Here is a 26763-nt window from a genome sequence, read left to right as displayed (position 1 = left end):
GGTTCCTAATGATCTTACATTTCTTAGTTAATGCATTAAATATTGGTGTGTTTTTAAAATGTTTATTTTTGGAAGGATGTACAACATCAGTAGAAGCAGTCTCACCTTCAAGGGGATTAAAAAGTGGTTCTCTAGGGGTAAGAAATCCATGCTGCTTTGTGCCTAAAGTAGATATATCCTCTTAGAATTTAATAGCAGTCCACCATAACCATGGTGTTGTGCTGGTACTGGTGGGGATAATTAGGAAATGGAGAAACCTAACCTTTTCCTTGAGAAGCAATAAAGAGATTTGGAAGCACGATTGAGAGCATGTTGAGCGTATGGAGGGAATATTTAATAAGGTGAAGCATCTAAAGTATGAGGGTGTACGACCATACCCAGGCGCCCATTGCCAGCTCCACACAGACCCAATCATAATATTGTTCTCTCACCTTTATTCCTTCTCCTCACTCACTAGCACAAGGATGGTATATGTTTCCAATTGTGATCGAGAATATCCGCGGGCACGTGTTATCCCTCGGTTTTCAATGTGTTGACAACTTATAAATGAATGCTACCATCACAAAGGAAGGGTCATTTAAGGTGATGGATTCTCTGGGTATCCTCCTCTAGTCATTAGTCCTAGTGTGCTAGTATTCAGGCAACTGGTCCATTGAATGATTACTGTATGTGGTGAAACTCTTAAAACACAGTATCTTGGTTTCACAGCATAAGAGCCCCACTGTACGACATCATTGTCTCCTAAGGGAGGGCTCTTCTACAATGATTTTGGACTAAGAGTGTAGAGAAAACAAAAGATCCAAAGATGAGAATGAAGAAATCAGACCAAATGGAGCTCTGCCCAGGGTCTACTTTGTTGTAAGAGGGGATTCCCTGCCTGGTGTGGTGACACACAATTTAATCTCAGCACATGGGAAGGAACGGCAGCTCTGTGAGTTCAAAGATAGCTTGATCTCCATAAAAAGTTCTAGGCCAGCTAGAGCTACATTGTAAGACACTGTCTCCTAAAACCAAAATTCCCTGTGTTTATCTCAAGGAGTGGTGGGCAGGTAGAGTTAATTCTCACACAACCCAGGGTAGCAGAGATGTCCTCAAAACAAGCATACATACATAGGCTTTAGATGCCAGTGTGTAATATTTTTAAGTTAAGAAATGCAAGTTAATTCCAGCAAAAACCATACCATCAGCTATCATGTTAAATTAATGTTATTACACTTGAATGATATGTATTTTATTATTTTGTGCTTAATTTGTTATTTTGTTTGGCTTTTCTTGTTGAATCAGAGGTAGAGCATATGGTGTTTATTTTATGTTTTTCATTTACATATCACCAAGCAATAACATAATTAAAATAATTTAAGTCTATGTATTAGGTGGTGTAGAATAACATTTTTGCCCTGCTAAAAGGAGTGTTTATATTATTTGGCTTTGAGGAATAATCTAATGGACTCAGAGTCATTAACAATTTTAGCCAGCAGAAATCTCAAAGTTTAGGAACCTCCCTGTCTGATACAGATGCTGAAGTTGCAGCGCAGAGGGAGGTAGGAGGTGTGAATGTTCAAGGTTACAAAGCAAAGGAGATGTGTTCTGAAGACAGGGAGCAAGTTCACGAACTTCTGAGTTGGTAAGAGACTCTCTATGCCAATCGATCTCTAAAGGCTCCATCCAGTCCGAAAAGTTAGTTAGACCCAAACAAATGGTGATGATACCATGTCACTTAATGTGCAGGGAGACCTTTGTAAAATGCAATCTAAGTAGCAGATTGGTTTGGAGCACCAACAGTGAGTTAGGGCTAATGGCAAGGAGAAGCAAATCTATTTGTCTTCCTAGCTCAGGTGATATTATTACTCATGAACTTGGATTTTTTCCATGACTTCCAACATAGGAGACAGAATCCTGAAGCTCCTTACATAAGAGACTTTGCACTGTTCTGTGCTGTGAAGTTAGATTATCAGCTTTACTCAACTAACCTTGGCTTAGTCTATATGATGAAATACTCAAGACTGGGTGGTTAATATCTATTAGAAACCTAATCCTTACACTTTGAAAGCTAATAGTTTAGGATTAGGATGCCTGTATAGTTGGTGTTTGCTAAAGACCTGCTCCGTGTTTCATATACTGCTGTTGACTTATACCCTTATGTGGCAGATGAGGGCTGAGACCTCTTTGTCAAGGGCACAGTCTTTATTCATGAGGATTGCATGCTCGTAATCTAATTGCCTTTCAAGTGCTTCATTCTTTAATGTTATGTCCTTGGGGCTTAAGATTTTAACAATTTGGTTGAAAGTAAATATCCAATTCATCGCATATCACCCCAGGAAGACTATTAGATGTCAGTGCTTCTCTGTTACTATAAACTTTTGATCATAACTTCTGTGGAATGAAACAGTTGTGTCTTTAGTTAACAGTTCGTGGAGTTTCTATTGCTGCACAATCACTGTGACATAAAAGAATATAACACAAGGAAGGTGTAGCTATTATTTCACAGTTGGATTAAGATTCTGGGCGTGAATTGAATGAGTCCTTTGGACAGGGAAATACAAAGCAGCAGCTAAAGTATTAGCCAGAATCAAGCTCTCCTTTAATATCTGTGGTCTTCTTCTCATCTCAAATGATGTTGACCAACCTCATACCACTGTAGTGAAAGATCAGCCTAACTCTAACCTTAGCATTTGCTGCTGGTAACTCAAGGACCACAAGGGGTCCTCTCTTTGATAACTCTTTCATAGTACTTACCTCATTCTGTCAGGTCTATACAGAGATAGTCTTCCTTTTGCTTAATTAAGTAATTATTAACTTATGATTTTCAGTCACATTGGCCAAACTTCCATTTTGCTCTATTGTGCTAATTAAAGTTATGGAGGAGGAGGTGATACAAGGACCTGGGTAACGTGAAACATTTTGAAATCTGCCATCATAGCTCTCAGGGACTCCCCTCTGTGGACTAGTGTGGTTTGCATTTATAGTCTTTATTCTTTCTTTTAGAGAGTGTTTATTCATGTGTTTGTATAAGGTGAGAGGTGTAGAAACTCAGCCCTGGATGTAGGTACAATCAGGAAGACCAGGACATCTCAACCTAAGAGTGCTTGGATTTTATGCTATAAAATTCTTTCTTGTGGGGGGCTGTCTTGTCCATTCTAAAACATTTAAGAGCAAGCCTGGCCACTGTTGTTGACATACCAGTGGTACTTCTGTCTTGCTTATGACAACCAAAGGTTATGCTAAGCATTCGCATGAATAGAAAACCCTTCCTCCATCGAGGACCACTGTATTGGGTATGCACTTGGTGTTCTGTTACTTCCTATGGATTTGTGTTCTTAATGTGATATAGCCTTGTGGAGCCTACAAGCCCTTGCTCCTCTGATAATTCTTGTTTCATTCTGAGAGTTCCTTATTTACGAGCTATGAGATGCGAAGTGTATAGTGGTGTTAATGCAGTGGGTGTGCTCCCAACACATTCTTACTTATTCATGTTTATGCCAAGACAAGATTATATTAGCTCATTGCCCATGCTTTATGTTCTTGTTTGAGTTCATATGTTCTAAGAGCGTTTTGGTTCTGCTGTGATGTGTGTCAAATATTTCCCTAAAGATATTGAATGCAAAAGTCAAAGCCCTTTAATAAACTCCACTTTTTGTGTTCTAGCCTCTTACTTGGAAATGAGTGGTTTAGTGTGTGACTGAATACAAGCCATGGTCCAATTCTGAAATTACACAACTCAGAAGCAACCTTTTTTCCCCTTGTTTTGCCCTAGGCAAAGGCAGCTCAAGCGTCTCATCCGACGTGAGTTCAAGCACAGATCATACACCAACCAAAGCCCAGAGGAATGTGGCCACCAGCGAAGGTAGGCAGCCCTGCTCTTCCTCTCTCCTCTTCCCTTCCCCAGAGCTGGCTGTTTGAAAGGCAGAGAATGTGGGAGATTTACTCCTAGTTTACTGCATGGGAGTCTATCAGATTGTTTAAAAGGAGAAGGCAACGATGTCCCAAGGTTTGCTTTCTTCACTGTTGGTATTGCCATTGAATTTGGCTTGGTGGGATTTAAGTGTCTTAACATGAAGGCACATGGCATTATTTTGCCAACACATGATAGGCTGACTCAAGCAAAGCCACTATGACATCATATACCCATATTCCAATATGGCAAAATGGTATGATCCAAGTTGTAAGTTTCTGCAAGAATGTGCAAGATAGTTGTTCCTTAAATTCAGACTGTGCCGATAGGAGGGTCACAATCCTGACATACGTAGGACTTGATTAATCATGGAAGCTTGGGATATGCAAAAAAAAAAAAAAAAAGCTTCATTTCATTATTTAAATAATATGTGGTAATACATCACTATTAAACATGACCATTTTTGCATACATGATTGATGGGGGGTTTTGCTGTTGTATCTGTGGAAGTACATGTTGGGATTCAATTGCTTCCCAGGAAACTCTGAGCTAATACTTGATTGAGGAATTTTTTCCTATGGTATTTAGTAGAAAGTTGACCCAATTTTTTTTTTTTTACCCTTACTGTAAAACACAATAGATAATTTCCTTTCTGAATAAGAGTTCCCTCTGAATTAATTATCCAACAAAGGTTGTTTTTGTGCCGTTGATGCTAGAAGGTGTTTTAAATAGGGTCAGCTTGCTTGCGTATTTTATGCATCCAGGTTTTCTCAGGTATACAGGGTGCTAAGGCAACTTGTGTGCAGTTTTGTTTTGGAGGCTGCTCCTAAGATCAGGAGTCGCACTCCCAGGCTGACATTGGCCCATTGCTTTCTTACGTTCCGTTTTTCTGTACTGGGATTCATGTATCTGATGCTGCTGCTTCTTCTCCACTGGTTTCTCTTCGCTTCTCATCTCATATTCTCTGTCTGGGGTCAGGGAGCACAGAATGCCCTTCTCGGGGCTCATTATTCTCAGACCAGTGTATAGGTGGCTTGGATGGCTGGATTATACTCATTTGTGTTTAGAGCTTTGCATTATTTCTTGTGTATCAGCAGCTTCTAAGGCAGATGGATTGGTGTGTTCTATGTAGCACAGCAAAGGGCCAGGTAGCAATCCAATTTTAATTTTCCGCTAGCTAAGGGGCATTTGATCATTCTTGAAATTCAGTGAAGGCAGTGAGCAATCCTCACTGTTTGCTTGTCACCACTTGCTTTTGGGATCTCTGTTACAAGGAAACAGACTGAAAATTGCTCCCGTTTATTCAGAGTGGTTCTCTTCAGCTAAGAGACCTTTTATGAGATTCTCAACGCTTCACACTAGTTCAACGCTTTACTCCTGCCACATCTGTGTGTCTATTATGAAAATGGTTAAATTTTTAAATAAGTTGTGTCTGCCAGTGTTGATGTTTTCTCATTATTCTCTTTTCATAGAACATGCTGGTGTTTTCTTGAAAGAATTGGGAAAAGATATTCTAGGATCCTTTGCACTTAAAAATGTTGTTCTCCATGTTTAAAAATAAAATAAAGGAAGCCTAGGGGCCTCATGTTTCCTTTGCTTTTCTCTCCCCACACACCAGGGAGAGGTACTGGTTTCCATAATAATGTTTTATACAGTTTGTCACGATTGTATTTTCTGGCATTATGAAAATAATACCAGTGTAAAAGACTACAAAAATTTGATATTCTTATGAAACCGGATTTTTACTAATGGGCTACATTAGTGTGGGGTCCCTTTCCAGATCTCAGATGGAAAAGCCCCATCTATGTGGAAGATGTTGTTTAGTTGGAGAGCTGAAAATAGTAAAAAAAAAAAATTAAAATAAAATAAAAAAAGAATGTGCTACCCTGTGCTATCTGAGTTGGGAGGGGTAAAGAATGAACATCCAGTTTTCTCTACATGTGTTTGATTGATGAAATTTTAAAATATTAAACTCTAAGTGCATCGTGGGCATTTACTTCAGGGAAGTGTGTTTGATGGCTGCCTAGCCTGGTGCACAGCTGCTTCCGTGAGAGGCTGGTGAGTAGCCAGGGCTCATTTTCTCCCCACGCAGATGACAGGGCCTCCGGCTGCCTCTCAGGATGAATGATTATGGTGGCACATTCGGCTGACCTCCACAAGTGGATTTACCTGGTGGTATGTGAGTTCCTTCCTTCTGGAAAATACCAGGCGATTCTTATTGGCAATGCTCTCATAGATTAACAGAAGGCCAGTGTCAGCTTCCTGCCAAGAGTATGGAGGGACTCCTTTAAAACTGATCTTTTAACTATTTACCTAGCATTGACAAGGATTATGTTTAACCTTATATTTAAAAAAAAGCTCTGCCGTGTGTGTGTGTGTGTGTGTGTGTGTGTACAAAATCACAAGCATGTGCAGTTGCCCTTGGTGGCCAAAGGACATTGGATTCCCTGGAGCTGGTGATAGAGCAGTCGTGAGCTACCAGATTTGGGTGTTGGGAACTGAACCCAAAAGAGCAGAGTGTACTTTTCATTGAGCTATCTCTCCATCCACAGTGTTTAACATTTGGTGATAAGAAAACTGGTAAAAGTAGACTTGGCTCTTTACAGTGATTATCTTCAGTTTGTTGGCTCTCTCCTGATGTCTTTCACCCCTGACTTCATCAGCGTGGCCTTCTAGGAGCATAGGCTGACTTTCAGTTTAAAGGTCTAGACTGATAAGCAACTAGGCAATAATAATCTAGAAAATAAACAAATAATGTATATTACTTAGTTCCCTGAGCTCTTGAGAACCATAGCAATGGGGTTGCAAACACCATTCAGTAGGTGTGGGTTATCTCTAGGTGGGATGGGGAGAAAAAAGAAGGTACTGTATTGGTCCCCATGTTTTGTTATTGTTTGTGGTATTGTGTGACTATATTAGTATGAACTGGAGTCTGACCAGTGTCATGTAGCTAGGGGTACAGGCTATGCCCCCCCCCATTAGAGAACATGGATTTCACTATACAATGTGCAGTGCTATAAATTGAGGACATCTTGTACAGTGAAGAGAAGGACATTCATATCAGCTTTAACTTGGATGGAGGATGCTAGTGGTGGTTTAACTGTCAGTAGACACATCAAGGTTGTCCTTGCTTTTTAACTGGACAGTGGTGAAGGCTGTAGAGTAAGCTGACACTTATGCAAACTCATGTGTAAACCATAGTAACAGCACCTTGAAACTGGTGCCTCTGAGGTTTGGAAGGGAAGCAGGACATAGCAAGACCAGCTCTGTGGCTATGGCCTGACATGTGTGTGGTCTTGGGTTCCTAGGCAATGTTCAGTGCCTGCTTCATGGAGGCTCATTTGGAGATGTGTTTCATGTTTTCATGAAATACGTTCATAACATTTATTAAACCCATGAGAAAAAAAGATACTTCTTAATCTGATATAGAGGTTTTCTATGTAGATTAGGCTACCCTTGAATTTGCTGTCTCTCTGCCTTGGCTTCCCAAGTGCTAGTATTACAGTGTACATTATAACACTTAGCTGAGAATGGTATTATAGTCCCACAAGGAATGTTCTCTTGCAAACATTGTGTGTATCTAAGGTATATGCTAGAGACATGGAGTTCTCCCTGACAACTGATACAGGCTCTCTTTATAGCCCATTATATTCCTTGTAATACTTTAAGCTCCTGGTTTCCTGACACTATAGGGGGGTTAGGTCGAAGTATAGAAAGCTGGGTATTTTCTAGTTTCCCAGCGTCATCTGCATGCCAATCTTGCAAGTCCCAACATAATTACTTCCAGTCATGTTGCTTGTCTTCCTCTAGTCTTTGAAGTCGTTCCTACCCATCATCCATTCAAGTATCCCATCCTAAAAATTATGTCCTCTGACCACAAACAGTGTAAATCACATCTTATGGAGATTGAATGGGGGCACACGCCAACCAGCCTTGAGTGGGGTCAATGAACTGGTCTGGGTTGTGATGTCTCCTAGAACGCAATCTGAATTTTGACTTTCATAGAGCACATAGCATGAGGATGTAGCTTTAAAGGTGCCATCTCAACAGAGCAGCCTTCATCTTCCTCTGGAGGAAAATGAAGTTATTAGTTCAGCTAGCCATTCTTTAAACATGGCCAGGTCAGCTGTTCCTCTCAGGGATTGCTCCAGTGAGATGGTTGTTTTGTAAATGTTGCTTATCAGGCTAGATACCTGCACAGTCTTAGGAGCTTGAAATTTAAGGAATGGCCAGTTTGTGTGTTTGTTCATTTTTGTTTATCCTTCCTTCCTCCCTTCCTTCTTTCCTCCCTTCCTTCTTTCCTCCCTTCCTTCCTCCCTCCCTCCCTCCCTTCCTTCCTTTCTTTCTTCCTTTCTCCCTTCTTCCATAGCACAGGAAGCTCTTTGATTTCCTGGTTAGCAATTTAGACTACCAGTCAGAGAGAGCTGAGCTCACAGAGAGCTGTGGAGTTGAGGAACAGCTTTGATATTTAGAAATATCAGCGTGTGCATGATATCCTGATTAGCCGTGCTCCATTAGTGGTATCTCTCTATTGGGGAGACTTCTGCCTCCTGGTACCTGGGTATGCACAAACGCTTCTTCTTGAAGTAAGCTTCAGTCAGGTCTTTGGGAATTTTAACCTCGTCAGTAGCAACTTTCAAAGAGGTGGCAATAACAAACTTTTGGTGTGGTCTACACAGAGGAGCTCAGTTGAGGTCAAGAGGTTCAGGGACAAGTAGCAGCCATAGCCCAGATGCTCGAGGAAAACCACTCTCTCACTGGGGTGGCGCCTGGTGAGGGTGGTCAGATGGTACTGGGGATGGTGCTGGCATATAGCTTATTCGTGTGCAGGCTGATGCACATCTCCCCATGACTCAGTGGCTTCCGTGGCTTGTCTCCAGCAGGATATTGCCTAGGCCTTTTGCAAAGTGGAACTACACTGGTCACCACCATTCTTGTTGCTGCGGGATGGTTTTATAACAGTAGCAGCGGTCGGCTTCTTTTTCTTCTTTTCACTTTGTAGCTGAGTATTTTCTTTTACACAAGGCCTTTCTGGAGTGCTTAGCAAATCAGGAGTACCTACGATTTCCTCTCCCCAGGACAGAGTTCTGCCCTTGCATTGGGATTTTAATCTTAGGCCTTCCTTTCTGGCCACACCAGCTGAGGCACCAGCTGAGACACCCACCAGCTGAGGCACCACTTCTTGGCTGCAGGTTGCTTTTCCTTTGTTTCAGGCTTCTCAGCTTTTTCACCTGCTGTCTTGCAAGACTGGAAAAGGGTATTTACAAAGAAATGCCTGGGGTGGTGGAGCACACCTTTAATCCCAGCACTTGGGAGGCAGAGGCAAGCGGATTTCTGAGTTCAAGGCCAGCCTGGTCTACAGAGTGAGTTCCAGGACAGTCAAGGCTACACAGAGAAACCCTGTCTCGAAAAACAAAACAAAACAAAAAAGAAATAACTGGGACAATGGGAATGAAAAATTTTTTAAAAAGATTATGCACCTCTAATAATTTGCCAAGCAGGAGTTGGATGCTGCACTGTTGGAATGAACAAACTAGGGGAAAAAAACCAACAGAACTAAAAACATAAAAAGAAAAAAAAAATTTCTGTACTAGCAAAAACCAGTCAAAGATGCTATTGTTTTCTACAGGTGGACGTGTTTGATTTTTGTTCCCTCCCCCTCTGTTTCTGTGTCTATTATGAGCTTGCTGCAAGACCAAGGGAAGCTGTGTGGAAATGTTGAAGACAGGTTGTTGGACCCAGGTGGGCCCTGATTTCTACTACAGTCTTATCTAGAAGGCCAGAGGACCTTAGCATAACTAATGATTCCATGAAGGAGGACCTTAAGCAATCTAGTTACTCACAGTGGAGGACCTTAACCCACCTAGTTAGTGACTTTTCTGTTCATCTTTGAGTTCCTTGATACTGCTCTGTAGAATTGCCTCTTTAGGTGACTCCTTTAAAGAAAGTTATTTTTTAAAAAATCTTTCATTTGAGGCATGTGGCATGAGCACAAGAAATTCATAGTGATATTCTCCTGGGCCTAAATGCACCCACTTATTTATATAGCCAGTGCTTTCTTACATTTTCAATGCCCAGATTAAGCCAGGATAGAGTAGAGTTGACTTGAGTGTGCTGAGGCATATGTCTCTGTTTATTTGCTCTGGTGGATGTTGGGTTCTGTCTGCTTCTTGTAGGATATATTCTTAAACCAAGTTAATGTGATTCACCGAGGAAGGGAAAGATCATGCTTTTAACTCAAGGTGGTGTCTCTCGCCCTCGAGGCTCTGTTTTACTATCCAGTGAATTTTGTGTTTGTGTGTGTGTGTGGTAGAGGTGTGTACCTGTATGTAGGTGTACATGTATGTAAACGTATGTGTGTGGAGGTCAGAAGTCAATGCTGCATGTCTTCCTTAGTTGCTTTGCACCATTTATTTTGGCACAGGCTCTCTTCCTGAGCCTGGAGCTCACTGATTCAGGAAGGCTGGCTGGCTAATAAGCTTTAGGTGTTGTGTCTTGGTCACCCCTTCAACATCTATGAGGTTACAGATGTAACTCTGCACCCGGCTTTTCCATCGGTACTGGGCATCTGAGCTCAGTTTCTTTTTTTTTTTTTAAATTTTATTTTTTTTAATTAGGTATTTTCCTCGTTTACATTTTCAATGCTATCCCAAAGGTCCCCCATACCCATCGCCCCAATCCCCTACCCACCCACTCCCCCTTTTTGGCCCTGGCGTTCCCCTGTACTGGGGCATATAAAGTTTGCAAGTCCAATGGGCCTCTCTTTGCAGTGATGGCCGACTAGGCCATATTTTGATACATATGCAGCTAAAGACAAGAGCTCCTGGGTACTGGTTAGTTCATATTGTTGTTCCACCTATAGGGTTGCAGATCCCTTTAGCTCCTTGGGTAATTTCTCTAGCTCCTCCATTGGGGGCCGTGTGACCCATCCAATAGCTGACTGTGATCATCCACTTTTGTGTTTGCTAGGCCCCGGCATAGTCTCACAAGAGAGAGCTATATCTGGGTCCTTTCAGCAAAATCTTGCTAGTGTAGGCAATGGTGTCAGCATTTGGATGCTGATTATGGGATGGATCCCTGCATATGGCAATCACTAGATGGTCCATCCTTTCGTCACAGCTGAGCTCAGTTTCTTAGACTTGGGTGGGAACACTTTACCAGCTGGCCCACTGGCCCAGCTTCGTGTAACAAACAGTATCTTTGCTGAGGGCCCCTCTCAGGTGTACACCAGTGCTTTCATGAGCATGGCTGGCTGCATTGATACTGGCTCTGTCATCATCCTTGTCTTGCCAAACATCACTGATGCGATTTGAAAAGGTGAGCAGGGGACCTCAAAAGGCAGTGCAGCTTGAAATCATAGAAACCAGTGAGTGATAAAGATATGCGTTTGTTTTGTAATTGTCGAAATTTTCTCTGTACTCGGTTTTTAACTTGTGATAATTGTACATAGCAGCTGATATCACTGTGACCCTTTCATAATTTGCATATTGTGCTTGGAGTACCTTCCCTACAGATCACTTTTTCTTACCGTCTCTCCACTTAACTTCTCTTGCAGGTCCCCTTACTCACTTCCACAGTAGTCTGTGAAAATTTTTGACAACCATTTATTCAGTTTTATCAAAACGTAATTTGAAATTTTTTGTGAGAAGTTATCTTATCTAATATGAATTCATAATTTGTTTCAGAGCCAAATATAATACACAGTAACTCTTTCATGAGCCATATGTCTGGAAGATAAGATTTGATATTCCAAGTTGTTTTTATACTAAGCACTTGAGAGTAAGTTTGCAGGTGACAATTACTACATCCTGAACAGATTGTACCAGAGCTTATAACACTATTACACCCTTAGCAGATTGTACCAGACAGTCTTAATATTGGGAATTGATATTGCAGTTATCTATGATATGCAATTGTAAACTATGTTGATAGTTTGATATATATACCCCACCGTGTGTTCACAGGTGGTGGTCAGAGGAAGACAGTGTCTTCTCTATTCCTCACTGCCTTATTGCCCTAAGACAAGGTGATGTGATATCCCTCTGAATCAGAAGATTGCTGACTGGGCTAGGCTCATGGCTAGTGAGCTCCGAGAATCCACAAGTCTACTTTCCCCATTGCTAGGGTTACAGGCAAACACCACTATGCCCAGTGTTTCACACATCGCTTCAGACACACCAAACGCTCCTGTTCTCCATGCCATCTGCCAGAGTTACTCATTTTCTACCTGGAAATTTTCTGAGTTTTCAAGAGTACAAACTCAGGGACTGTTCAGAATTGAATATAACTCAGCCTATAAAACAAGAGAAATTAGAGCAGAAGTCTGTAACACCAATTATACAACATAGAAAGATGAACCAAACATGGAGATCCAGAGGAAGAGAATGGCAGTTAATGTCCTTAAAGGATCAATAGTTCAAATGTGACATTGGTTCAAGTATGAAGGTTGGGGGCGGGAGGGCGGGGGCTTTGGAGGTTCTGAAATCTGGATTCAGTCTTTGGAAATTCCATTAGATGTAAAAGGAGGTGATGGCTGATTGTTACATAGATTTGTTTTGCCTTTAAAATTAAAATTTAAACTTAACCATCACTGAAAGTGTCACGACTGCATAGGAAATCTCTTTGCAAAGCTTAGCTGATGAGACTTAATGTGTTTCGCTAATTTAATTAGCAGTTCGCTGCCACATGACAGAGCTTCTCTGATAGCTTTAGCTGCTGTCTAATTATAACTTTAGGTAGAACTGAAACACTTCACAATTTACCTCTGGGGATTTGAGCTTGTAATAGAGTCAGTGTGTTCAATTTAATAAAGACAAGATGTCCAATTTGCATTTAAGGATTAGTCTAAGCTGGGTGAAACTCATCAATTTGTGATCTACAAAATTGGTATGTAAGTTTAGAAATAAAATCAAACTAGCTGTAATTTCATCAAGGAATTATCTTCAAAAATAGATAATCTGTAATGGCTACTGTAAACCACTCTCCAAGACAATTAGTTCTCCCTCACTCCTCCCCTTCTTTCCATTTTAAAGTAATATTTAATAGAGACATCTATCATCCCTCCAAATCATATATCTATGTAGTCTTCAGAGAGGGAATATTTTTAATCTTTGATATGCTAATACCACTTCTAAAATAATCTTATGTTTATTTCTTCTTAGTTTACCCTTTACTGTAAAAGAGAACACTTAATAAGCAGTGTGTTTCAGATATAAACATTTGGATTCATTTAAATACAATTAAACATGTTTGTAATGAAGGCTTTGCTCATTCTTAAGACATCTTAGTAGTTTCTGCTTAATTAAATGGGGATTTATTAAAGAGTGTGATGTAAATTTAAATACCTTTGATTGGCACTTGTGCTGGCAGAAGTAGATGGTAGCCATAGTTTACCACATGGTTGTAACACAGTGGGCAATCTTCCCTAAAATGCATCTCATTCTCCCTGAAGAATCTTTAAAAATCATTTTGGATTTGACGTACTCATTTAGACAGAGCATGTACCCTGTAGCATCTCAGAATTCCCTCCTTTTCCTTAAGTCTTAAGGAATGATCTGTCTTGATATGTTAATTTATTTCTCTCTCGGAGGAATCTAATCTTATGGGAAGACCACAAACTGGGAAACACTGATGGAACAGTTAAGTAGTAATTGCAGTAGAGCCCGAGTGTGTCTCATCAGGTGGTCTCAGTACGAGGTACACAGGAAAGGAGAGGGGAGACATCCTAGGAGACTGGGACTTAGATTTTGCTGGTTGGAAGAAGGTGCAATATTGAATGGAAGATTTTGCAAGCTGTATCAGGGTGTTTATAACTTAGAGAAATCCAACTGGGCCCATCAAGTTGGAAGAAGAAAACGTCAGGATAGAACCTTCTCCTGATAAGATCCAGTGGGCACACAGCAGCTACCTGCTCTTTGCACAAGGTTTTCAGTGGAATTCATGTAACTGGTGAGTTGAGTGACTGATAGCAGGAGCACTGCTTTAGTCTCCTCTCACCTTTCCATCTTTCTGTATGTTTCAACACTAAAGAGTCAACGTCGACAGAAAAGAGGAGACACAGAAAGGGTTGTTGGGGAGGGCGTCATTATCTCAGTATCAAGAACTGGCTTTTGAAAATACATGACCTTTACAGCTGTGCACTCTGTGACCTTAAGAATCAGATGAACAGGCCTGTTTACTTCCCGTGCCTGGAGATAGCTTCCCCAGGATATACTCACTTCCTTGGGAAGTTTGTAACATCCCATGCTGTCAGACAATCAAGTAAGCAATTAATAAGCACTTCAGTTGTAAAAGGTGTTCTTTTACATCCAAGACACTTATAGACTTAAAATGTGCAATGCATAGAGAGAATCACTTATGTATAGTTAAGGGGTTATTTGTAATTTGGCAGTTACTGAAGAGTCAGTTGTAAGGACTGTAGGCTGTGGCAAGTAGGCAATTGGAAGATCAATGATTAGAAACACAACCAAGATTGTTCTGCTGTGTGTACCTTATGTGGCCTCCCCAGATGGATTTTTCTGATGCGTTGAGGGACATTTGTTGTCTCAGTTACTGTGTTAAGTATGTGACTTGTTACAACTGGGCTGAAGCAATCTTCATTTGTCTACACAGAGGGATTTTTGTACTATAAATGACAGAGTTATTGAGTCAGGGAGAGAAGTAATTAATCTAGAAGAAGATACATTGATGGAGCCAAGGATTTTTTCCCTCAAAGTTATCACTATAGTGTTTGCTAGAGATGATTTCCTATATCTCTGAAAATCTTTAGTCAAGCCTATTAAATTCACAGAACCTCTGGAGTGGATTTCCTGTAGCAATCGGGGAGGGGCACATTTCGAGGCTGCTTGCTCTTCTTGGTCATCACTGAAGTTCCCGGATAAAGCTAAAGCTGTTCTAGATAATCCATCAGCCAGCACTCCAGTTCCAGCTCCTTTTACAGACAGCTAATCCTTCTGGTCGGATGATCCTCTCCTGTGCCCTTGTGTGGCAGCATCTCTGATCACGTATGATACTTTGTGAGATTTACATAAAGACTGTGAAGCTTATATTGACTTTTTTCTTTGAATATAATTTTGGACTAATGTTATTTGGATTATTAGCTACTGTTCTCATTATAATTCCGTTTTAGAACTGCAATGGGAAACCTTTAGCTCTTCTCTTCTGTCATTGTTTTTTCCTGCTTTAACACTGCCCTTATATTCTAGGCCCTCACTCACCTCTCCTTGAACTCTTCCTTCCTCTTCCTCGGTCTCCTCCTCCTCCCTACTACTCTCCCTCCTCAACCTTTCTCTTCCCTCCTCCTTCCCTTCCATCTCTCTCCTTCCCTTCTTCTTACCTCCTCCTCATTCCTCCTCCTCCAATCACCACTCTCCTCCCTCTTCCTCCTATCTAAGATGCAGTCATGTCCAGAGGTATTTGGTTCCTTATAGTAGAGAAATATATTTGCACCATAAGCCAAGAACCAAGTATGGGGTACTTACTGCTGTGAGCATATTTCTAACAGCATTATACCTGAAAATATATGTTTTACAAGGTATCCAGTACATACTTATTTTATCAGTTTATAATGTTTGATATTACAAAACCTTTGAGGCTCTTATATTCTTATAACAAGTGGTTTCATTGGACACAAAGCTGTACTGTTGATCCATTAAATATGTGATTTCTATGTGGGTGTGATCTCTCAGTTTAGTGTCCAGGAATGTCCAGATATGACCATGCATGGTTGTGACAGCAATAGGGTACTGCATAAAGCAGACATCCACTGCTAGGTGTCATGGAAGATTATAATTGGCTTCTTTACATTCTTTCTGTGGTTTGTTGATTTTTTTTTCTGTGAAAGAAGTAAGGCTTATTCAGATTTGTAGACCCAGCCCAGAAGCTCCCACGGAATATCAAAACTTTATTTGATGTGTTCTTATTTTTGACTTCAGTAGAAATGGCCTTGCTAAGTGACATTATAAAATATTATCATAAAAACTATAGCTCTGAAAGCTATGAAGAAATTAAGATAACATTTTACTTAGCAGAATTGATTCTCTGAAAAAGGATTGATGCTCCTGCTTAGCTAAGGTTGAGCTCTATTTTGGAGACAACTGCAAATGATTTTTTAGTTGACTTCATGTGAAGAAAAGAAGCATGCTCTTTAAGCAGAACAAACATGCTGTGAGGAAGACAGAGAGAAGATATTTCCAATTTCTGAATGTATTAATTTCACAAAGTGCAGTTAGGGCACTGGGCACACTATTTTCCCAATAGCTGGTTACTATCAGGTCACAAGAAGAGACTTAGACTCTTGGATTCTAAGTTGGTTCAGCCCTCTTCCCCTCCTACTTTTAAGGCCAGAGGAGATATGTTTTTCACCCTCACCACATTAAATTTACTAAATCTTTAAAAATATATTTTAATCTAAGAATATTGAATTTTTTATTTAGTCATATTTCAGAGTACCAGATAAAGCCTTGAAGCATCTTACTCATGAAATTAGGAAGATACAAAATGTGGGTAACTTGACTACTAAGCAAACAGACTTGGAGTATTTAAATTCACTATTGATTATGAATAAAATTTTCCCAAAAGAAAAACTGTGTGTGTGTGTCTTTGCTTGTGTTTTTTTCAAATTAAGAATTATCCTACAACTCAATATGAACTCAGATTATCTTTGCTAAACTATGTTCTATTTTCTAGAAAATGGGATAAAATCTGAAGTCTATATGTTAGATTTTATTTATTTGTTTTTGTTCTATTATTTATTTATTTATTTATTTATGCATTAAAATTGGACAGGACAGAGATTGCATAAAGGGATTCATTCAATCTTGAGATTTACAAAGCTCTAACTTCTCTTTAGTAGATGCATTTGGAAAACAAAAATAGTTTGGATCCTTTTGTTTAATAAAAAACAAAAAGAAAAAGAACTGTGAAACAAAAATGTTGTGGGTGCCTGCTTTCCTCCCACTTAAGTGTGATTCGCCTTTCTTTTCACAACAGGTCCATGCTGTACAGGTAGGACACAGGTCCTACCCGTCCAATGTTGGAGCTTTAGCATTCCAGTATATTTGAAACTAGGTTCAATTCCACAGCCACTGGTGCCACGACTCAATCTCCTACACCAGAATTCTCATCAACTGAATTGTTATTTATGATCTGGGATGGGCATTCTTTATTCCCTTGCTCTTTAGTGAAGAAGCCTTTGCAGTGCTAGTGTGTGACTGTTCCTGTCTCCCTGGGCCATGTAGGACTGTGATTGTCATGAACTAGGAATCAACATTCAAGGCCTAAGTCACCATCATAATTGAAGCATTCGAAGCATGCTGGAGCCAAATCTTCAGAATCTTGACTCTTAGGGTTTAGACCCTAGAAGTTCTTAGCAAAATAATTAAGAAAAGAATCTGCTTCAAAAGGGATTAGAGCCTCAGGGTGTGTGTGTGTGGGTTCTCCTGGCAACTCCACTTTTTTTGTGTGTTAGACTTTGTATGGAAAGGCTGTTGCATGCTCTGAGACCTGAATTACATCATAGTCCTGTTCCTTCTCCACCCTGTAAGTGAGCTATGCTTCCCTTCCAGCAGCAGCATCCTTGTAGCTGCTGGTCCAGTTGAGCTGCTGAGGACTATATTACTCATCATCTCTGGAAGGTCAGCTTCTTCATTGTCAAGGTCTTTAATGTCAAATAGTTAAAATTCCTTCCTCTGAGCTCCTACCAAGTGAACTTTCTGGATGATCCATCATGAGTTGGAAGCAGTTCTTTGTTGCTTCTGCTCTTTCCTTGTACTGAGCAGAACCTTCCATCAGTCTTCCAGCAATCATCCCTTTTCTGACTTTCATGAAGCTGCCCAAAGTGATGAAGTAGTAACAAAGGATTTCCTAGAATCAGAAAAATGTGGGCTACATTTGAAGCACAAATTATCTAGTCCATGAGCCAATTTCAAACCCAGGTTCATAGGGTTGGTCCTGGGCATATGATGGAGGTGGCAGCCCGTATCTACTCTGCTAGTCTGCCATATATCTTTCTAGTATAAGTTGCACACACAGACATTTAGTGAATGTGACAGATGCTATTATTCATGTTTCAGGGTAAAGAGCATCTTGAGAATGGGAGATACCTATAGATAGAAGACCTGGACTGCTGCATATGCCAGTCAAGGTCATTGTTTTAGAACAGCCTCAATTCCAACTGGGAGCAGTGTGCTTGATGAAGAGAAGCTGCCGTTGTTTTTGTTGGTTTGTTTATTTGTTTTGGTTTTTTTCTGGGTACACTCTGATATATCTGTTTGCAGCAGCATGTACAAATTCTGAAGCTACCAGTTCTGGGTGTGCTAATGTTGGACTCAAAGCTTGTTGAATTCTTGGGAGGTTAATGAGTGACCGGAACATTCTTTCATGTTTCCTTGCTATGAGAATAATGCACAAGTTCCCACATAAGTGTCTCTCTTAAATACCAGTAAAGAAGCCTGCTTTGCCAGTAGATATGGCTACTAATCCAGTGACCCACAACTGGTCAAAGTGCTGAGAAAAACAGATATCAGGTTGCTCAGCCATAGTGGTACATCTATATCACAGCACTCTACCCAAGGCTCAGAGGCCATTGTGAAAGAATAGGAAGAAGGACTGTCAGAGCCAGAGGTGGTGGGTGACTAAAACAAAGCTCTGTTTCTGTACACAACAGAGCAGTTGCTCATATGAATTCATAGTTCAAGTTAGACAAATCCCAGCCCAGAGACGGGAGGTGGTCACCAAATCCAAATCCTAGCTGCAGAACTATTGCAAATTGAGAGCTGCCAAAAGGAAAGTCAGGGTTTTGTTTTGTTTTGCTTTGCTTTGCATTGTTTTTTAATGTGTGACCTCTGTTAGGTTGATCTTATTCCCGTGGGTGGCCAGAGACTTAAGAATATATAGTCAGCTGATTATGGGATCGATTCCAGGGTGGGGTAGTCTCCTTTAGTCTTAGCTCCAAACTTTGTCTCTGTAACTCCTTCCATGGGTGTTTTGTTCTCTATTCTAAGGAGGAATGAAGTATCCACACTTTGGTCTTCCTTCTTCTTGATTTTCTTGTGTTTTGCAAATTGTATCTTGGGTATTCTAAGTTTCTGGGCTAATATCCACTTATCAGTGAGTGCATATCAAGTGAATTCTTTTGTGATTGGGTTACCTCACTCAGGATGATATCCTCCAGATACATCCATTTGCCCAAGAATTTAATAAATTCATTGTTTTTGATAGCTGCGTAGTACTCCATTGTATAAATGTACCACATTTTCTGTAACCATTCCTCTGTTGAGGGATATCTAGGTTCTTTCCAGCTTCTGGCTATTATAAATAGGGCTATCATTGGGAAAAGAGGCCCCTTGGTCTTGCAAACTTTATATGCCCCAGTACAGGGAAACGCCAGGGCCAAGAAGTAGGAGTGAGTGGGTAGGGGAGTAGGGTGGGGGGGGGTGGGTATAGGGAACTTTTGGGATAGCATTTGAAATGTAAATAAAGAAAATATCTAAAAAAAAAAAGAATATATAGTCAGAGTCACAGACCTAATCAAAGTGGAGAAGTGGAGGGGGTCGCCAACTCCATCGCTTCGTGATCAGTGGTTATCTATTTGGATCTGTCTCTAGTAGGTTTCGTGAGAGTGTGCTTCTGGTTGCCATGAAAGGGGACCTACATGAGAGTTGTTCTTGAGCTGCAAGCTTTTCTGAGAAATTCTCATGTTTGGACACAGAAACAGGAAAGAGAAGATAAACTTGAAGGTCAGGGAAGTCAACATAGGGCCTTCAGAGCACTGTAAAGGCTCAAGGATTTTTTTCTTATAAGAACAGTGAAGAGACACTGAGGACTTTGAAGTGGGAAGACCTTCTCCTTTTTAAGTTGGGTGTAAGTGGACAGTGAGAGGAGCTTCCATCTCATCCAGAGATATCTTTGAATCACGTCAGAGTTAACTGTGTGTTGTCCTCCTGTGATTCTGACCCATGGTTTGCTGGTTTGTTATTTAGTGGCTTTCCATAGAGTGATCTCAGTGTAGTCAGTGATAGCCTATGGTCTATGGTTTGTAGTAACACAAATACAGAGATTAAAAGGATTTTTAGGAAATGCTTATTTCGTCTGCTAGGTGGAGAAGCTTTCCTTCTAGAATGGTCTGTCATTTTTAGCAGATATCTCTCTCTTCTCCAGCATGTCCTGGTCTCTCTTGTAGAAGAGGCAAACTCATAACTCTATGTGCTGAGCACTTTATATTGAGCTGCAGAACTGATTCAATGTATTTTCTCATTTACTTTGTAGCAGTGAGGATGTGGATGTAATAATTGTCTTCAGTGGTCTGTTAATTCCCTTAAGATGACTACAATTTTACAAAATTATTCTTTTCCTTTTTGAGACAAGGGTTCATATGACCAGAATTGAGTTAACAGTGCAGAATCTTTTACACTGACAGGGACCAATTAATGATTGACTAATTTTGGAAAGCAATTGAGCAGGGCGTCATTGAAAAACTTGTAAGTGTAATACAAACATGTTCTTTAATTTGAAACATATCACTGTATCCACTCTGCTGTAATTTAAAGTCATGTTAAATCATTTTCGTTGATTATGTAACTAGTGACTGATGGGCGTTCTAAGTTGTTTATTTCTTGCATTAATCTTGCATTAGCCTCTCATTATAATTATCAGTACTGGTGTCTTTGAAATTGTATTTTCCTTTTTTTCAAAAGTGACATGTCTAGTGGAAAGGCTTTCAGGAATATAGAAAAAAAAACCCAAAAACAAAACAATGCAATACATAGTTAGTCTGAAGCCTACATGGTTGAAATCAAACATAGTATAACTTAACAGTTATATAAGACAGGGAGATTGAAATGTTCTTTGTTGAAGTGTTTAATCTGTGGATGAGAATGGCCCTGTGTCTTGCTTGAGAGAGGAGCTACAAATGGAATGGGTGGCTCAGCTCCTCCAGCTGAACCTCTCTTTCTGTTGAGAGAAAGAACCTGACATTTGGTGTGGATCATTTCACCTCTGAGAAGTCGGAAAAGGTAATGATGTGGAAGGCTACAAAATAAGTGAATAAAAATGGAATTACTATCCTGTAATAAAGACAGGTTGCAGTGGTCAGACATTGGAGTCAGTGTGAATGGTTTCCTTATGAGCCCTTATAAAGGGGAGGGGTGAGAGCACAGAGAAGGGAGGGAAATGGCCATTACATTTTTGGGCAGCATCACAGAAGGCACATCATGGATGAGTGAGACAGGGAAGAATGCAAAAGAAAACACATAGAAAAGCATACTGCTGTGTGCAGGATACTAAGGAAGTGTGGCCGTGGAGCACGAGAGCCTGATGAGAAGCAGAGAAGCTTGGTCAAGTGTCTGTAGTTCTTGTCTGGGAGGGAGCATGCCAGTAAATTCTACTCTACCATAGCCAACAGCCACAGGCAGCATCCAGTAATTCTTACCTTATGCCCAGCACGATCCCTACACTGTTTCTTATATTATCTTTCTTAACTCCAGAAGAAGTAGGAAGGTATTAGTGTAGCTCTTTTCAAAGCAAGAAGCCAAGAGAGTAGTGATTTGCTCAAAACACTACAGCTTCTAAGGACCTCCAAGTAAGGCATCCCTTTCTGGGTTCTCTTCTTCTCAGGAGAGGTCTGCAATTTCAAATGGCATCCATAAAAAAGTGAGGGTGTGTTGTAAGAGAAACTTGAGAGTGAGTAAGACTCAATATGCTGAACCAACCACAATATAACAGGCAGAAAGAATAAGAGATAAACCAGTTTATCTTCAAAGGATAAATTTAAATTCTGACACCCCAGCCCAAGTCTGGTTAATCCATTTAGCTAACCTTCACTGACATCTATTACCAATCAGCTGTCCTACTAGATGTCAAGGATAAAGGGAACATGAAACGTGCCAGTCCTGCCCACCAGGGATAAAAGCTGCCATGGAGACAAAATTAAGTCTATACCTAGAAGTAATATAATGCACAGAAGCCAAAAAAGACCTAAAGAAAGCAGTAGATGTGCCTAGGGAAGTGGAGATCTTGCAGAAGGTTCACAAAGGAGATAATGTGTGACTTAGGCTCAGTATATGAGGAGAATTGTTCAGTGGGAACCAGAAGACAGCATCATTCCTACATATATGGAAAGGTTTAGTGGAAATCCCAAGGGCTTTGCGACGCTGGTCATCTGACAACTGAGAGGTTCAAGTGACATCAAGGATAAGATGGATTTCATTTGGGGAACTGAATCACATACTCCATGTTAGACCTATGGAATCAGAAATGACATTTAAAATGCATCTCCAGGACATATATTCACATTAAAGTTTAAGAAGTCAGATTTAAATGAGTGAACCTGCAAAAACACTTGCAGGTAGTGGTGGTGACACAGGGAGACCATGAATCTGATGTACATGGCTAACTTCACCTTTAATTCTGAGGGCAACAATGCCTATCACAAAATCTGATTTTAGAGCAGAAAGCTAATTTGCCCTCTAGACCAACCTACTTACAGATTCTAGAAAAAAAGTGATATTTGCTTAAAATTTACAGTGCACTGAGTGAATATCAGTGATGCCAGCAAATGCTTATAGAAAACAGTCTTTTATAGTTTGTTGAGAGTAGAAAGTAGATGAAGAGAATGATCAGTCATCTGGGATTATCTTTATTTTATGGATAGCGCATTGTTCCCTGGCAGAAGCCAGAGATTGGACAGGTTTGCTTTTTCTCAGTAGGGAGGTTTGTTCTGTGTTAAGTTCATGAAGAAATTGTCACCTTAAGACATGGGACACTCTGAGGAATATTTCCGGGTAAGAGTTGGGATTCCTTTTGGGTCACTGGCATTGTAGTTTATTCATATCTTTCCAAATTGTGGATTCCATCTTTTCCTTTTGGTTTTAAAGTATCAAATCTAGGATTGCACTGCAGCATTGAGTTCATAGCATCGGGGTCTCCTAGTCAGAATGTACTCAACGGGTACATGCAGTGCTCAGCTGCCCATTCCATCATCCAATGAAGAGATTTTCTGTCTTCCATGATAGCTGAAGTGCCCCAATATCACACATACCAAGGTGACTTAAGGGTGGTGGGTGGAAGATGTTTGGTGAATGTTACCCTCACTGATTACAGAATCAGGTCTGTTAAAGTGTGCTATGTCAGAAGGACAGGGATCCAGAGGCTGGATGGAGATGGAACAAAATGAGTGCTTGCTAGGTGAGTTCTGATGTTTCTGTGGAGTCTGCCAGCTTCTGTTTCTATTTTTTTTTTAATCTATTCATGTGTTTACTATAGAGACACCATTTTCCTCTGTGAGGAAGGAACAGATAAACTGGAATGTTTAGAAACAATTCCTTGGATTAATGACTCTCCAACTGTGTTTATATGGAGGTATATAAATTGATGTCATGTTAGATACTGTTAGTGACATAGGACCTCTGTGATAGAGAACCACAGGCTAGATGGCTCATGTTTCTGGCACCTCGGCATCTGAAGTAGGCTGACAGTGGCCATTTCTCCTTGGGAAGCAGAAGAGTTCTTCCTCTTTTAGCGTGGTGCTGTTCTTCCCCTTGTAGATGTGTTTTTCAGGTCTCTGCCTTTCTCCATATGGGTCTTACATAGCTGGTCTTACTGGATTTCAGGCCCATCCAGTGGGACCTCATTTTAACTATGTTAATCAAAGCAGCCAGAATTCTGTCTCCAAATAACTCATATTCTGAGATATTGAGAAGTAGAATTTAGATTATAATTTGGATTGGCCTGACTTAACCCATAGCAGACTCTTAGGGGACCACTTTCTTCCTAATCTTTAGTGTTTCCTGTATTATCAGAGGAAATGGAGCCCATATAGCTTAAGAACCAACTACAGCCTCCTCATATACCCAGGGAGCAGTGCAGCCATGGTTACTAAGCCTCACAGAGCTGGCCTTGACTGAGCTCCCATGACTGAAGGTTAATGGTATATCTGGAGTTAGAATACCCAACATAAGCTTCCTTTAGAATCTCTGGTCTGTGGTTACCTACGCTTTCCAAATCTGTTTCTTTAGGATCTTAGTGGAACTGAGAAGTGAAGGTGAATCTTGACCACTCTATCAGCAGGCTTATCCTTGGGACCAAGACAGAATGGATCCCTGAATGTTTAGTTCTTCTTCCAAACTTTACTATCAATTAATTGGCTTCCTTCCTGGTTGGGTATAAGAGACATCACAGACCACTGAAGAATCTAGTTGCATGACAGTTGTTCCATTTAGAAGCAGGAACCATCAATGAGAAACAGTTGTATTTAAATGTTATTATTGTCATAGACTTTGAATGATTCATAAAATGCTCAGACAATTGGTTCACTGTCATTTCTAGGTAAATCTATGTGGTTGTTTACTGATGAAAGTAACATTTGAATTTGGTAGGCTGATCTAAAGTAATAATTTGCTTTAATGTGGGAAGGCATCAGCCTTTCTGTTGAAGGGCTATGTAGGATCAAAGGATGCAAAGACAGAGTTCTTCCTGTTTGCCTTTGAGCCTGAAATTTGTTTTCCTTCCTTTGGACTTGGACTGAAGATTTCTGACTGCAGAGATTGGGATACTCCATCTTTAAAATAATGAACCAGGTCCTTGTAATAATGATCCCATCATAAAGTGTAACCTCTCTCATGTATGTTGATGACATTTTGAAGGAATATTCTGACACATAACTTAAACAAGATTAGTAATAAAAAATTGACATTTTGTGGCTTAGAAGAGTGGATAGGGACATCCTTACACAGCTCTGATTTAGTGATATATTTACAGCCCTGGTTCTGTTTATATGACCTTCTGGAAAATATTAAATGAGAGAATGACATGTTATAGAATTTTATGGTGTTTTCTTCCTGATGTATAAATTTAAAGAAAAGAAAGAAATGGACTCAAATTTACTTAGGAAATGAACAGGGATTTGGGACATCCATAGATACACGTACTGTCAAATTTAACCAGATCCTTCAGCACTCACAGGTTTCAGGACTCCTGCATTCATCCATGCCATGCATAGTCTAAAACAGGTAATTGTGCCTAGTAATATCTGTGTGTGTGTGTGTGTGTGTGTGTGTGTGTGTGTGTGTGTGTGTGTGAATGACTGAGGCCAGAGAAGGGAAGTCACCATAGGAACAGATGGGGGGAGGGGAAAAAGAGAGAAGGGTGCACGCATGAGCAGAGAGAGTGAAGAGCCTGACAATTTTTAATAGTTCAGAGTATTCACCATGACAAACAATTTGGGGCTGCCTAGAAAATCAAAAGTTTATAATCCATGGAATCTGCCATTTACATCTAAGCCAGAGCTTGCTATGAAGCATGAGAACAAGTTTAGCCTTCTGGATCGTTTTGAATGAATGTAAAGAGATTTGGCATGTTCTAGAACCAGTTTGGTGGCATACAACAATGCAGGTTAGCCTTGCTCCCTTATGGAAGGGCAGATACCTCTGAGGCTCTTGGAAGAGGCTGGAGATGGATGCAGTAGGGAGCTGTGATCAGTGTCAGCATTCATGTCTACATGTCTAGCTTTCTCCTTTGTGCTTGTCTCCTTCATGTCTCACATCCTGTGACAAGTGACTCACTGAGCAACCGATTTTGTGATTTTATTTAAGAAAGAAAGTGCAGTTGCATTTTTCTTTCATCAATTGAGTACGAACCTTGTGCTGTTTTCGAACTTATTTATTTATTTATTTATTTATTTATTTATTTATTTATTTTTGAGTCCTGAGTATCGTCTGACTCATCCACATTATAATTTGTTTTGAGTTTCATTCACTTTTTACACATAATATACAGAACTTACGTGCTTAGCAGTTTATACCAGAGGGTCTACAATGAACACTTCTCATGAGCACTGTAAGAAGAAACATTTTTTCCCGTTATATTTTTTATGGTAAATAAAAATAGAAACATCTCAAGTTGCATAAATGTAAATGTTCTCTTTAGCAGCAAGAGTTCCACTCCCCGGGCTCCATCACAGAGCCATTTCTCCCCTAATGGGTTTGAATTATTAGTCTAGCCAAGTTCTTCTCCCTATGACAGTTTTAGGAAGAGGGAACTAGCTATTTTAACACAAGAGCTGCAATCATTTTGGGTCTTTTGGGGGTAAGGATGGTAAAGATAAATCTAAAATATTACATGTACCAGATTATCACTCTGCCATTGCGCTACATCCCCAGCCTAAAATTTGAATTTCTGAGAGCGAGCAAATTGTAGCCTACAATCACATTGGTCCCCATGGCATTGCTTCTGGTATGTGTGTGTGTGTGTGTAAATCTGTGTGTGTATGTCTGTGTGTACATGTCTGCCAGCATGCATGAGTGTTTTTGTGTGTGTCTGTGTATGATATGATTGCAGGCGCATGTGGAATCCAAAGTCATTAGATTACCTGGGGGTAAAGTGGTTGTGAACTGTACTCAAGTACATTCTAGAAACTGAATGGAAATTTTTTTTGTGGTAGGCAATATACTATTTTAAACACCAAGTCATATTCTCTCAAGAGACCAAGTTGTGTCTCTTTGTTTCGGGCTCTGCTTACTTGACTGCATTTTCTACCACGGTCAGGCTCTTCAGATTTCATCTGAGACTCTTGTCAAGGCCTAGGAAGTATGAGGAGGAAATGTGTCCACATTTGTGCTCTCCTGTACCGACTCAGTGTTTGCCTCTCCTGAAAGCCCAAATAATTGATTTCTGGATTAGAGCTTCTTTAGCTGGTTTCTAGATTTAGTCATTGAAAGAGACAATGCTGGGATTTTCTTTTCCCAGTATTACCTAGCTGAGGGTTTGCTGGTTGGGCTGATATTGGCTAGAGGAACTTGTTAAAATGCTAATGAGTCTCTCATTGCCACATCAAAGGAGTAGAGAGAAAAGAGAGAAAAGTTTCAAGACTGATTTATT

At 40.3% G+C, this 26763-nt stretch overlaps 1 protein-coding gene and 2 pseudogenes across 1 annotated transcript in view; 1 reads left to right on the top strand and 2 right to left on the bottom strand.

Annotated features, from left to right (window-relative positions):
• The window catches only part of Fbxl7 (F-box and leucine-rich repeat protein 7), a 355111-nt gene that overhangs the window by 102208 nt on the left and 226140 nt on the right, over positions 1–26763 (top strand). The window contains exon 2 of the mRNA NM_176959.3: positions 3755–3844. Coding sequence (NP_795933.2) covers positions 3755–3844 — 90 coding nt within the window. The remainder of the gene's footprint in view (positions 1–3754; positions 3845–26763) is intronic.
• Positions 8298–9126, bottom strand: Gm18093 (predicted gene, 18093; annotated as a pseudogene).
• Positions 16885–18306, bottom strand: Gm18684 (predicted gene, 18684; annotated as a pseudogene).

This window comes from Mus musculus, chromosome 15, assembly GCF_000001635.26.
Source record: "Mus musculus strain C57BL/6J chromosome 15, GRCm38.p6 C57BL/6J".
Taxonomy (NCBI): Eukaryota; Metazoa; Chordata; class Mammalia; order Rodentia; family Muridae; genus Mus; species Mus musculus.
The sequence above is the reverse complement of the archived record's forward strand: the minus strand, read 5'-3'. Positions and strand labels throughout refer to the sequence as shown.